Here is a 14750-nt window from a genome sequence, read left to right as displayed (position 1 = left end):
AACCAGTTACTGTACAACCAAATCACTGTGGCAACATAACTCTGGTTCATGTCCTTGCTAAAGTCAAATGTCCTGTCTTGCTTTCACCAGCTTTCTCACAATAACAACTCAAATTTTCCATACTCCTCTACATATAGATCAGTGGTTCTCAAACTTTTTAACCTGTGGCCCACCATACTCAATGCAAACCTTTTCTCAGACTACCAGGTGCTAATGGAAACTCACCATTAATTACATAATGACACCCGAGTCATTTTCCTAGTGCTGCAGCTTGAAAAAATGCTTTAATTTAACCAATACAAAAATAAATATTAATCAAAATTATTAAACAGATTAAGCACTTTAACTTTCTCATGTTGGTTTAACAAACTTCCTTTTAAATAAAGTAAAATATTAATTTATGTCCGACACAAAATTTATGGCAGAGGTGGGGAACCTTTTTTGGAGTCAGGAGCCACTGACCCACAGAAAAATCAGTCAGGTACCACACAAGTGAGAAGCAAAAAAATTCCCTCCAAAAATCCCAATACTGATGTGGCCCCCAAATGAGATTCCTCACTCCCCCTGGCACTCCAGCCCCATGGGAGAAAGACAGGAAAGGCTTCCCATAGGCCAGTTTAACACTTCTGGGATTCTGAGGCTAGTGGATTTTTGGAACCTCCCCCTAGGCTCTCGGGTGTGACCAAAAATGAGGGGTTCAGTATGTGGGACAAGGCTGCCAGCAAGCGGAATAGGGATGGGGATGCAGGATCTGGGTGGGAGTCTGGGTGCAGGAGCGGGTGAGGGGTAAGTTCTGGGTGGGAGGTAGGGTGTCTAGCCAGGGGGAGGATGCAGGAGCAAGGGAGTGTGCAGGAGCAGGGTGGGAGTAGAGTGTCTGGCCAAGGGTGAGGGTGCAGGAGCAGGCTGAGGGAGTGAGGTCTCAACAGGAAGGTGTATGAAGGGGGTAGTGACGTGGGGTCTAGGCATGAGGGAAAGGGAGGGCACTTATCTGCTTTTGTGACCCCCTCTGTTCCCAAACACTTTGTCCCAGGCTCAGCCTCTCACTGCTCCCATTGGCTGGATTCTGGTCAATAGAAGCAGTGGGAAAAGTCTCCAGGCAGCGTGTCTGCCCTGCTGTTTCCCTAGCTGTGGGAGGGGGAGAGTCGGCATGTAGAGCCACTTATTCCCCTTGCAAGCTGGATTTGGCTCTGAGGCCTGGGACTTTCATCCCCTTCCCCACCTAGGGTATGTCTACACTACCCCCCTATTTCGAACTAGGGGGGGTAATATAGTCATACGGAGTTGCAAATGAAGCCCGGGATTTGAATTTCCCGGGCTTCATTTGCATAAAGCCGGCCGGCGCCATTTTTAAATGCCGGCTAGTTCGGACTGGGTGCCGTGCGGCTACACGCGGCACTAACTAGCTAGTTCAGATTAGGCTTCCTAATCCGAACTAGCTGTATACCTCGTTCCACCTCGTTCCACGAGGCATACAGCTAGTTCGGATTAGGAAGCCTAATCCGAACTAGCTAGTTAGTGCTGCGTGTAGCCGCACGGCACGCAGTCCGAACTAGCCGGCATTTAAAAATGGCGCCGGCCGGCTTTATGCAAATGAAGCCCGGGAAATTCAAATCCCGGGCTTCATTTGCAACTCCGTATGACTATATTACCCCCCCTAGTTCGAAATAGGGGGGTAGTGTAGACTTACCCCTAGAGGGAAGGCAGCACTAGCACTCCAACCTTATGGGCCGGGAGGGCATAATGCTGGAGCATTATAATGCAGGGTGGGGGTGCTGAGCTCGAGCCATGGCCCACCTGCAAAGTGGCTGCACACTACTAGTAGTCCATGGATCATAGTTTGAGAACCACTGATATAGACTAACTTAGGTTCCAAACCTAACTTCTACTTACCTCTTAAGCTAAAACATTCAAGAAGTTACATAAATATGGACTGTGTGTACTAATTCTGTGTGTACTAATATGATAATGTCCTTTCAGAAGTATCAAAAAACAAAAACAGAGGTCACATCGGGCCCAACTATGGATCAATTAAATGTTTAAGGCAACAGTGACTGCAAAATGGAGCCACTTTTGGAATAACTGCTTAACAATTTTCACTTGGTAATTTTAAACCATACTGTAAGTTGCACTTCCCAAAACTGTGACAACAGAAAGAGGCAGAAAGGAGCCCTGCCAGGCAGGGAGCCCTGTAAAAGAGGGCCCAGAAGTCCTGCTGCACTGGGAGCTCAGCACAACCAGAGTCCATGGGGAGGCATCCAATAGCCAGAATGGGGCCAGAGCTAGGGTCTGCAGGGCCAGGACCGGTGTCCGACAGCCTGGCTGAGGCTGGAGCCAGTGAATGCAGGGCCAGCATCCAGCAGCCCCACTCTGGTGTTAGCAACAGCCCAGCTGGGGCTGGCCGGGCCTGGAGATAAGGGGGCTGGCTGGGTGTAAGTGGAGCTGGCAATGGGGGCAAGATGGTGGGTGGGGGGCTGCAGGCAAATTCCCTCATTCAGGACTGGTCAGGTCCCAAAGGTGCTGGACTAGGGAGATCAACCTGTATAGCACAAAGATGGAATCCAGGTACATCTATACGCTGGTAGTGTCTCCACTGAAGTTGGTACAATAATCCTAAGGCCAGGCAAAACAGGATGTGACATAAACATAGATTCTTAAGCAGAATAAATGACAAGGTAGGAGAAGACTATTCCTATTACACATACCATAAGGGACTCAAACTGATTTGGATAAGAAAACCAGAGCAAGAAAACAAAACAAAGGGAGGTGTTTACATTGTTCACATTTGGCAAATCAGCATATAAAGTGGATCCAAAGCACTGGCATTACTGATCAAAACCTACCTTGTCCCCTGAAGATAATTTTTCTTTATTGAAGAATTTAATAATAGTGTCAATTATTATATATATCAATTAGTATATGTACACCACAGAGCCCCTCTCTCTGTGTGTATACACATTTTTTCCTGATAAGCACTTTGCAGATAAAGAAACAATTTTAGTAAGATATAACAAATAAAATAGGTTCCCTGATAGATATTAACATACTATAAGGCACCATAGGGAGGAAAAAAAAAACCCAGCTACCTCAACAGAAACAGGAAAAAAAGAACAAAGAGCTCACTTGTATAGATTTTCAACATCAGATTAGACATTTTGTTTTCAGAAACTTGGCTTTGGAATGTTCACACAATCAGATGATTTGACTAGGCACACTTTCTTAGGTTCTTTGTAATAACTTAACAAAATACAGATATGCGCTTTGAGATGACACTTTACTTTGGGATTTTCATCATTAAAGTATACTAATCATCTTTTAAAATCTTTGTCATACTTCTCTCAAACTGCGCGATGCAGTAAGCCACTTTTCAGTTAGGAGGAGTTGGCTAGTACCTGTCATCCTCCGGAGATGCATGCTGGATATGAATCCTGGGACTAGTAGGTCGTCTCCTCTCTAGGGAGGGGGACCATCTACCCCTGTTTGCCCAGTCAATAAAACAGGAAAAAAATATTTAGTCAGTAATAAAATTAAAATAGGTATGGGAATTGAGACTGGAAAAGTACCCCAAAAAGTAATGGAACTGATTGTTTTGAATATAATAATTTTTGTTTCTAATATTATTTTAAAAAATTTTCACAATTTTTTTACACTATTCTTATGTCTGTTTGTTGTGGTATGTTTTCCATATAGCAGTATGCTGTACAATTATAATGAATATACAAGCATACATAATTTGGAAAGATTTAAATAATTTTCTTGGTATATAAAGTATTTCAAACATCCTCAAATGCTAGAAGTTGGAATTACAAACTAGAAGAGCTTTTCGGGCATTGATTAGCTGTTATTTTCTCCTTCATTTTTCCAGGGATTTTTTTCCAATTAACTCTTTGTATTGAACATTGTTTTCAGTGAAAATGTGTGATTTTAAATTGTAAAGAGACCTTTAGAGTAAAGGGATTAAAGCATCATGTTAGGGTATAGCTTTCCGACAAAACTCTGTAGCGTAAACAGCTGCATTTTTCCGACAAAATCTGAATTATGCCCACACTGCAATCACGTTCTTCCAAAAGTAAACTGAAAGAACAGAGGGGTTTTTCCGGTATTGGTAATCCTCTTTCTATGAGGAAGAAGCCTTTTTCCAAAAGAGCTCTTTTGGGAAAAGGCATGTGTGGACAGGGAAGAGGGAGTACTTTCAAAAGAAGAGGGAAAAGCACAGGTACCCTGGTGGCCACTCCATCCATAGTAACCACAGCTTAAATGCAACATAGCGTCCATTCAGTGAGGACGGTATCTTTTGAAAAAGCAGATCACTTTTTCAATGCACTTTTGTGTGTGGACGCTCTCTTTCACAAGAAGTTTTTTCAGAAGATCTCTTCCGAAAAGAGGTTCTTCTGAAAGAAGCCTGCAGTCTAGACATAGCTTAATTCTACTTACTGTAGAATGTGGTACATAAAATGACTTATTTTCCTTTATATTGCAGAGAAGCATCCCGAGGAGCTGAGAGCTGGGTGCTGGGACCTGGCACGTCCCAGGATGGAGCCAATCTGACTCCTAAACTGCAGAGCCCACAGCAGAGTGGCAGCTGACTCCCCTAGCAGGCTGAGTATAACCAATAATATTAACCAATAAGCATCAGCTTATCAGTTAACCAGTTTAACTCTAAGGGTGCATCTACACGGCACTATAACTCAAAATAAGACATGCCATTTGAGCTACATATCTTAAGATATGCAAGTTGCATATCTTATTTCGATGCTATTTCGAAACAGCTTATTTTGTCATTTGGCGCTGTCTACGCAACGCCAAATTTTGAAATAAAGCGCTATTTCGAAATGTCCCTTACTCCTCACAAAATGAGGTTTACAGGGATGTCGGAATAGCGAGCCCAAAATAATGGGCTTGCTGTGAAGACGCGGGATAGCTATTTTGGGATACTCCAGTATCCTGAATTAGAATTGCAGTGTAGCTGTGCCCTAACATCCTTAATTTTCCTAGAGCTCATCCTATGTCACCATGTACTCTACTTATCAGCTTTTAGGGGCCCTATTCAATCTCCTATGGATAGGGTCTGTGCAGTTACGAATTTTCTTTGGGACTGCTAACACACAAAAGCTTTGAAAGTTTTTTGGCTTATGCAGCAACGGAGGATATTACATATTCCAAAAAGGTAATGTTTCCTTGGTGGCATGAACTTTTTTGCACTCTTTACATTATATGTCCATCAAAAAGTATTTATTCTCTAGTAGAAGAGCCTGTGACACCATCCATCCCATAAACAAAAGAAAGGAATTCTTTCATTGCTGAGCACTGTCACAGAGACAGAGAACAATTTTTAAAAAGGCAGGATCAGTCACTACTGACTTCTTAGTTGAATTCCTTTATACAGACAACTGAGTGAGAAAGAAGAAATGAGATTCATCAAATTGAAGTTTACTTGTCCAAAAGGTGAGGCTGATACTTGGGAGTAAGGTCTCACAAGTCTTATTAAGTATAATGATAATTTTAAGAAGTTAAATGTATTAACTTGTAGAGTTGGTTCTAATGTTAAATGTATGACATTTTTATTTATTACTCACACTAATAATGATATATTTATAGCAAATATTATACATTTTCATGTCAGTAAAGGGACAATAATGAATATATATTTGACGACTTGACTAGAGTAAATTTGTAAAATTTCTTTTATATTTCAAAGAAGACGTGCAAACACATTTAATAAATATATTCCAGTCTCTGATTCTTTTATTTATAAAATCAAATTATTTAATCAGTATGGAAGGGAGGAGCGTAAACACAATTAATTTTAATAGTTTTCTTCTTTCAAAAGTTCATTTAATTTGAAACAATAGAAAGGCTCAGTCATAATGGAAAAATACAGTATAAACCTAGCACTGCTTAGTTTTGAAAATATAGGTAAGAAATCATTTAAAAAACAAAATATATTTCTATTCTGACAGTAATATTTTACATAAACTATTCACTTTCTGAGGCAACCTTCCAGTCCATATATTAAGAAACAATGTTTCACTTATGGAACATGCAAATAACAAAAGTTTCAGGGAGATTTAGCATCACTGCACATTTAGGTAGATCTTTTAAAAGGTTCCAAAGTGTGTAGACTGTTAGTAATTAGTTACTTTTTCTCTCCAAAGCAAGGATTAAAGAAAATGTTAATGCATCAGTGCAGTCAATGAAAGCCCTTAATATGCTGATATCCTCTAGAAATATTTAATAGCATTTTACATAACGTTATTAGATTTGATCATCATGCATTAGGAACTTTCTTTCTGCAATATTTCAATGGGGCTTTACTTTGTATACCGTAAAAAGCATGTGCAACATTACAATGTAGAGAAACATGCAACAATTTACTCTTTTATACCGCCTGAAACAGAAAAAATAAATCAGTGCATACCTAATATTAACAATATTGTTATGTAATTAGTTCAAATATAAATAGACACATTCAATCAAGAGTTCTAAAAACATGCAGTATAAACACACTTTCCTAATGCTAGAGGGTGTAGGTTTTGGAATTTTTTTTAATGGTTTAATAAAAATCTTATGCAAATATTGTGATTCTGGAGCAGAATAGGGCCTCAATTAGATCAAGAATAAATTATAGCACCAAATTTTCTAATACCTATTCACAGGAATTTCTTCAAATATCTCCATTCCAGGATTTCATAAGGTCATGGGGACCAGATATGGCACCAAAGCTTACCATTTTAAAAATCCTTATCAAGTCTTGCTTCCAGAGCAATCAATAGTATTACTTTTTCCATAGGAACATAGAAAACCCTAGGGCTGTGTCTACACTGGGCCACTTCTTTCGGAAAAGCAGCCACTTTTCCGGAATAAGCTGCGAGCTGTCTACACTGGCCGCTTGCTTTTCCGGAAAAGCAATGACGATCTACTGTAAAATTGTCAGTGTTTTTCCAGAAAAACTATGCTGCTCCCGTTCGAGAAAAAGTCCTTTTCTGGAAAAACTGTTCCAGAAAAGGGCCAGTGTAGACAGCACAGTAGTCTTTTCCGCAAAAAAGACCCGATCGCGAAAATGACGATCGGGGCTTTTTTCCAGAAAAGCACATCTACATTGGCCACGGACGCTTTTCCGGAAAAAGTACTGCCAATGTAGACGCGCCTTTTCTGGAAATACTTATAATGGAAAACTGTTCCATTTTAAGCATTTCCAGAAAAGGGTGCCAGTGTAGACGTAGCCTAGGTGTAATATTCACATTATTTGCAAATAATAGAGACTGTGTTCTACTTAATTCAGTCACTTTGATTTGTTCCTCAGTTTTATTTGCTCAGGTCTGCCTTAACTCATCACTTTATACCAAAACCTACAAATAGAACCATGACTGGTTAGTTAAGTTAGCAATGGGCAACCTAGGCTAGTGTGTGGGCTGCCTGACTGGCCCTCCTTCATCATAGTGGGCCACAAGATTGTTGTAACCAAGATGGTCTCCTGGGATAGGGTAGTTTTGCTAACTGCACTTGCATACTTAGAATTTGTAGGGTGTGCTGACTGAACTGTAACAGCACTTTAATTGGATGCAGAGGGAGCCCATGGGTCTTACAATCAATGTGTGTGCAACCAGCGTTTACCTCATTTTATGCACCATTGCTTTAAGCATGTTTCATTTTAATAATACTGATATGAAAAAAAAAACATACACAGATGGAAACCAGCAGAATCTGGCATCCCTGCATTTGGGCAACAGTTAACAAAATGTCTTGCGGGCTACACACAGAACTCCAATGTGCTACATGCAACCATTAGGCCACAGGTTGCCCACCACAGTTGTAAATCTCTGCAGGATTGGGCTAAAAAAACCTCCAAAAACCCACACACCACAAACCTGCTACCACGTAACTATCATTATCCCTCATACAGGATAGTACACTTGAGCATGTGCTTATGTTCTTTCCTAAAGTTGGGGTCACATATATCACACTGTCTGGCAACAGAGAAATGTACACATAGAAATAAGATAGCTGACTAAAAACCAAACCAAAACCTGACAGAGTGACAGAATGAAAATGACAAGACAGCTCAGGCCTGGGTATTCAAATCATCACACATCAAACTAGAAAGGTTGAACCTCCCAAATCCGTGACTCTGGTCCAACAACATCTACAGACCGCTAGGGCCACGGATGTTGCTGAACCAAAGAGCTTTGGAGGTAGGAGCAGGAGCCAGCTGAGAGACACAGGGCTGGGGAGCCCCAGTTGGGCCAGCAGTGGCTGGATCAGGTGGTAACTGGGGGAATTCCTGCCCTGGCCAAAGAACCCCCGGAGACAGGTGGGCCAGGCAGCTGGGGAATCCTGGCCCCAAATGGGGAACCCCAGCTGCAGCGGAGCTTCTGATGGCAGGCGACCCAGCCAGGGACAGGCCCCCTGTGACAGCAGGGCTGGCGGTAGCCGGGCAGCTTCAGCTGGGAATCCCGGGATACCCAATGACAGCGGGGCCAGATTGGGCAGCCCTGACTGTGGATCCTGTGGCTGAAGCAGGGCTGGCAGAGGCAGGCAGCCCCAGCTGAGGAACCTCAGGGAGTTCCCAGCGGCAATGGGACTGGCCCTAGTAGTGGTGCAAATGTGGCCAGGTCATCCTGGCTGTGGAACCTCCTGCAGCCGTAGGGCTGGCGGTGGCTGGGTTGCATCTACCCAGGAACCCTGGGGAACACTGTGTGGCAGCGCAGCCAGTCTGTCCTGGCTGGGAACTCGGGGAGATCTTGGGGCAGTGAGCCATGCCAGGCCAGCCTTAGTGGGGTCAACAACAGGGCAGGGAACTCGAGGGAGAGGAGCCTGGGAGTGGAGCAGCCAGCAGGGGAGCACTGATCTCCCTTGGTGTGGCAAATTCCCTGGTTTGGGATAGTTCAGGTCCTGAGGATGCCAGACCAGGGAGAACCACCCTGTATCAGTATTAATTTCTAGTACAGACCAGGCCTAATTCACAGAATCCATATTTTTCAGGTAGGCAGATTCTGCCTTCACTTACTTACAGTGGAGGAGCAAAGAATGAAGAAATCTTCTACATCATTATTACTATGATTATTTATTTATAGATTTTATCAGTGATATATTACTTAGCCAAAGTATATTCATCAGCCTAGAATTTTAAAATAGGGAGCTAACTTGCAGTCTTGGGTCATGGCCGGTGTTCCTTCTAGGCTGGGTAGCAGCACAACTTTACAGTTGATTAATCAGCCCCTCCCAGTCAGTCAGCTCCATGCATGGAGCCCTGAGCATCTGACCGGGCAGGGCTGATTAATCACCTGTGAAGCTGTGCTGCCACGCAGCCTAGATGGAACACTGGTCATGGCTAAGAAATCTGCTCGACTTACATGCAACACAATTAGGATAAATGACTTTGTTTTATTCCCCTGGTACCCAGACTAATTCTTTTTCTTTCCCACTCCTACAATACAGTGGCACTGTGTTTTGAACAGTCATCCTCATTATTTCAAGTAGATCTCTTCCCAAATTTCAAATTCTGTAGTTTTTGTCTGTTAGCTATGACAAAAATTTGCCCTTATACTACTCAAACTGTTTAAATGAAGCTGTCTGCAGCACTCAATGAACTGTAATGTATATCTCAACATTTCCTGCCACCACTAATACAGTGCAGGAATTTATTTAAGCAGCCTTAGAAAAAGGGAAACTATTTGAGCATGTGCTGTAAAGGCCTGATTGCCATCTGTACTGACCCATTGCCATATACAGTAACAGAGGAAGGCAGTGGGGTAATTCTTTTCATGGGAAACCAGGCAGAATGCCAGCGCCAGCATTCTACCTGACAGTGTTCAAATGGAGTTATGTTAAAATTAAATTATACAGATGCACTGTCCGGATGCTCACAGAGCAACAACGGTGCAAGCTCTATGAAACCCTGCAAACCTACGCTGAAACAAAGTGTTTATAATATAAACAAAAATGATGAAAACTATCCTAATGACTGTACAGTAAGGCTATGAGACTGAGACTGCCATCTTTTATTATAAAGGAACTAAAAATATCTGATGTAGGATTCTAAGTACAATACTGGAGAGAGATTAACCATTGGTACTATTTCCAATAAAACATTACTGTGCAAACGAAGTGCTTTATTGTCAGGTCACTAAACATAGTCCATACCACCTTATTCACAATGGCCCTTCTAACTTCATATTTCACATTTCATTTACTTTATATTTTCTGAAACGAAAGGGAGTACAAGCATAATTCTTCTGAAGGAAACCTTGAAGACTACATTAGGAATCCCTTATTTATACTTCTCCATAAAAGGAGCACGTACTTCAGAAACAGTGACATGATGCTCACAAACCAACCATGGTTCAATATGTGGAGTTCTTGATATCTGCTGAACAGAATCTTACAAATACATTCTAAACAAAGTCCACCAAATAAGCAAATAAGAAAGAAATGCAGCTTATGACTCTGGATGAAGTATAATCTAGGTGACAGATTGCTGGACAAAGAGTGGACAACTACATTAAATAATGAGATCTGAAATCCCTAGAAAATCTTTTCTCTCAAAATCAAAAGTGCTGCTTTTGTGTTATTCTAATGTCTAAATTAAACTTTTACATCTTGCTCCCAAGATTGGACAGGCATCCAAAAAATACCATCTGGGTCTGATTAAATGAAATGTATGACATCAGTATATTAATGAATTCACAGTTCATGTATTAATTATTTGGCACAAAGACATCATGAGTTATTTGAACTCTGTGAGCATCCTGCACAAGAGATCCCATGGACAGAAATAACAATCCATAACCAAAAACACTCCCGAGTGACACTATATGACCTACCTAGGGACTACAGACCAATCAACTAAACCTAATGTTCAGTGTTATTACAAATTGCTGACGGGCCTCAAAGGATCAACATGGACAGCATTCACTAAGGCCCAGTCTGGAGGAGATATTCGATTTAAGACATCCAACTCCTGCTATAACGATAGTGTAGCTGGAGTCGATATACCTTAAGTCCCATTATGGAAGGTCGATGGGAGAGTTTCTCCCATCAACTTCCCTTACTCCTTATGACTCTATGGAGTACTGGGGTCAATGGGATCACCATCAGCATTTGCTTTAGTGAGTCCTTACTAGACTCACAAAATCAAACCCCAAACATTGATCTCTGGAGTGTCAATCTCTGGGTATATATAGACAAGGCCTAAAAGAGGTCAACAGCCAGTCTTGTAGTTTCTACTCCATACCTAGGTTGAAAACCTGATGGACAAGAATCATGGAAACATGAGACTTTTGCATAGCTTCAAAAGTGGGTTTAGTTTCAGCTAAGATTTGTTTTTCCATATCACCTATTGTTCCCTGAATTTTCAAACTGATGCGCAGAGTTTCAGAGACACAATTTATCTTGAAACTAATATGGCAAATCACATGTCCTGCTTTGAAAATGTAACTATTTTTTGGATTATTTTTATTGTTCCTAGAAAAATATAAAAAGTTTACACTACTGTCATTATGGGTTACGGGTTGCTTATAACTCCTCTAATACCTTTTTTTTTTAAATTATGCATGCAGTAGATGTTGACATTAGGGGCTAGATCTTCAAATAAAGTAAACTGGCATGGAGCTATTTTGATTAACGTTAGTTGAAGGTTTGGCTAGAATACAGTTTATGAAGACAAATACCCTAATTTAATTAACATTTTAAAAAATATAGTGGAAAAATAAGAGAAATAGAATCTCAAAGGCAATGTCTTGATAGTTTAAAATTACAGTCACTTTACAGTAACAATGCTCAATGCTGTGCTAATTTCAATAACCAATTTTTCTGGACTGATTGATGTGCAACTTCACATTATTATCCTACATATTAATTGAATATTTACATAATGAGCTAAATCCTACATCTACCGAAGCCAATGGAGTTTTAATACTGATATCAAGGGGGTCAGGATTTCACATTATAAAAGGAAGAATTCATAGACAAAAATACTTCAAAAATTCAAAAAATTCCTATTAAGACACACCTATCATTACAAAATCTGACAATAGTATTTGGGTTTGCTGTGACTTTGAACTAAGCTAGATTTAAAAATGAAAGTTCAGAAAATATCAATAAAATGTTTCTATTCAACATAGCAAATGTAGACTTTTTAAATTTAAATCGCTGAAAATATATTCTTAAAGTGTAAGTTAACTAAATACAGTGTTATATAGTGCAAAAACAATTACATTATTTTGTTTTACAATTTAAACAAACAACAAAAGATGTGGCAGACTAGATTAAAAAAGAATGTAGTTTGTTGGTTTATGGAATTAATGTATACACTGTTATACAAATTACAATTTCGATTTGAAAAATAAGATTTTGAACTCATGATTTGTATCCTAATTCATATAATTTGTAAATTTTATGTCACCATCTCTTTTACAATCTGCAGAATGGGCAAGAAATAAAAATAATATACTTTAGCAGATGATAATGAAGATTAACAATCAAGAAGTACTCCTTCACCTCACTTAACACTGCAGTGTTATTATCAGCATACTGAGGACTTTTGTAAACAATGACATCAGCTTGAACTAAAATTAGGGAAAGCAAGAAGCCAGAAGCAATTATAAACTGCAACATACAATTTGCATGGCATATATGAGTATAGAGGCAAAAATGTCAACAAATACCAAAGCAGATATGAATGTACAGACATGTAGAAGACTCATATGGAGAAACAAACAAAACTGACAAAGTTCACCAGCACAGATGACAAAAAATTCATAAGTCTTTACTTTATACCTTTCTCGTTCTGGTGAATGCAAACTAGTATCTGGTCTCAAGCAGTTGGTACTAGCACTCCTAGCCCTGTCAAGGGAGGGCTGCAGTTCACTAGTGCCAGTGCATTGCATCCAATGGTAGAAGAGAAAGAAAAAGAAAACAAAGAAAGGAACACAATGTTAGATATTAAATAATAAAATAATGTTCTTGCTACACAAAAATGTGGATTCACAATGATTTAATTAATAAAGATGCAAAAGAGCTGACTAGATGACAATGCAAATATTTGTTAAAAAATAAAATTAAATGAAAGATTATGCTGGAACTTGTTTGCATAAAGTATCTGAATTACCTAAGACTATAAAATTAGAGTAAACAGTATCTGCTTATGAGAAAGTGGAATGGGAAATACTAAAACAATATATCCAAATATTTATTACTAGTCACATATGCCACACTCACACAGAAGCAAAGGGTATAATAGAACTTATTGTAGAAAACCATATTGCACATACTAAACAGGAAGGGGCACTTTGACTCATTTCTTACCTAACCAACAGTTCATCTGTAAATCTCGGTATTTGTGCATTAAGGCAATCACGAAGGAGAGCAATATCCTGTCTAGTCACTGATTTGGTTTTAGCATATGCAGGCAGAGTTGAGCTTTGTAAATTAAAATTATTTAAAAGAAAAATTAAATTAAATTTGACATGTAAGCAGAAGCATATACACAAAGGAAAAAAAAGAGACATAAGGAAAAGAAAACTACAATTTTACTCAACTTTAGTAATGACATTTCAGTAGAGTTTAAAGATATAAGAATTCTAGACAGTACAGAGGTTTTAAGTGTTTGTCATTTATGTAAGAGTTAATTTTATATAGTTGAATCTAATTATGTTTATGATTTTATCTGTGAATTAAAGTTTTCTAGAAAGTATAATTACGTTATTATAATGTGTAAGTTTGTTTAAAATAATTTAAGTGAATACTTACTTACCTGTAAATATTCCAGTGAGTACCATTCTCTAGTAAAGGCATCTTGGGTGGTAATGTTTTACAGTGCCTAACAGAATTTCTTGAATGTGACAGAACAGAGGAAAACAAAAATAAAAAAAAATAAACCATGCCAGAAACAAAAATATAGGTAAAGATAGAATATTTACTAGAAGTAAGATTATGTTGTGTGCATGATACTATAGTAAGTGTGAATAGCTATATGCATAATTTTTCAATGTATCTTTTTGTCAGTTCAATTATGCAGACTGACATGTAATTTCAGGACCAGATACCCTATGCATGCAGATAAGTAAATTCAGATTAATACTGTAGGTCGGAATTTTCCTCTGGAACTAAAATACCTTGAAATCTTTACAATTTTTATTAAAATATATAAGCTGTTGTACAATGTGAAGTTGGTATTTACTTTGCTATTTTTATGTCTTTACTACTCTATTTTAATCTACATTGTGTGATTTAATCATCCCTTTTGGTTATATGTATGATAAATTAAAAGCTTACTAAAACACACTAATGTGTAGACATTCCCTCAGTCTTCCACCTTCTAAGTAAAAGCCCTAACTACCAGTTTAGAGATTGTTTTCATGCACACTCTCTTTTTGTGTCCCAAGTACTATTTAATAATTTAATCCAAAGTAGAACAGCTTCTTCAAGAGGAGAGATGAAGGGAGCTACACATAAACTGGGTATTTAGAATGATACAACAGAGTACATGATCAGAGGCAGAAATATAGGTGCCTAGGCACCTTTCACAACAAAAATGTAGATGCCAATGAGCTTAGGCACCTACAAAGTTAAGTGGTAACTGAATGGGCATTCTAGGAATCCTGTTGGTGCATAAATGCTGGATTTAGACCCCCAAGTCCTTTTGGGTATGTCTACACTACCACCCTAGTTTGAACTAGGTTGGTTAATGTAGTCAATCGAAGTTGCAAATGAAGCCCGGGATTTCATTTGCATCTTGCCGGGCACCGCCATTT

The 14750-nt window shown here is 39.3% G+C and overlaps 1 protein-coding gene across 44 annotated transcripts in view; it reads right to left on the bottom strand.

Moving 5' to 3' along the window:
* RIMS1 (regulating synaptic membrane exocytosis 1) overlaps nucleotides 1–14750 on the bottom strand; it is a 468693-nt gene that overhangs the window by 156553 nt on the left and 297390 nt on the right. For 14 of the 44 annotated variants that reach the window (XM_089777124.1, XM_075923725.2, XM_075923757.2 and 11 more), the window contains 4 exons: nucleotides 13751–13828; nucleotides 13303–13416; nucleotides 12775–12864; nucleotides 3390–3473 (listed from right to left, as the gene is read on the bottom strand). The exons of 2 other annotated variants lie outside the window; for them this stretch is intronic. In XM_089777124.1, the coding sequence (XP_089633250.1) occupies nucleotides 3390–3473; nucleotides 12775–12864; nucleotides 13303–13416; nucleotides 13751–13828 (366 nt within the window). The remainder of the gene's footprint in view (nucleotides 1–3389; nucleotides 3474–12774; nucleotides 12865–13302; nucleotides 13417–13750; nucleotides 13829–14750) is intronic. 28 more of the 44 variants (XM_089777127.1, XM_089777126.1, XM_089777116.1 and 25 more) reach the window with 3 other exon arrangements.

Source organism: Pelodiscus sinensis, chromosome 3 (assembly GCF_052426305.1).
Source record: "Pelodiscus sinensis isolate ZL-2025 chromosome 3, ASM5242630v1, whole genome shotgun sequence".
Classification (NCBI taxonomy): Eukaryota; Metazoa; Chordata; order Testudines; family Trionychidae; genus Pelodiscus; species Pelodiscus sinensis.
This window is presented reverse-complemented; position numbering and strand designations above follow the sequence as displayed.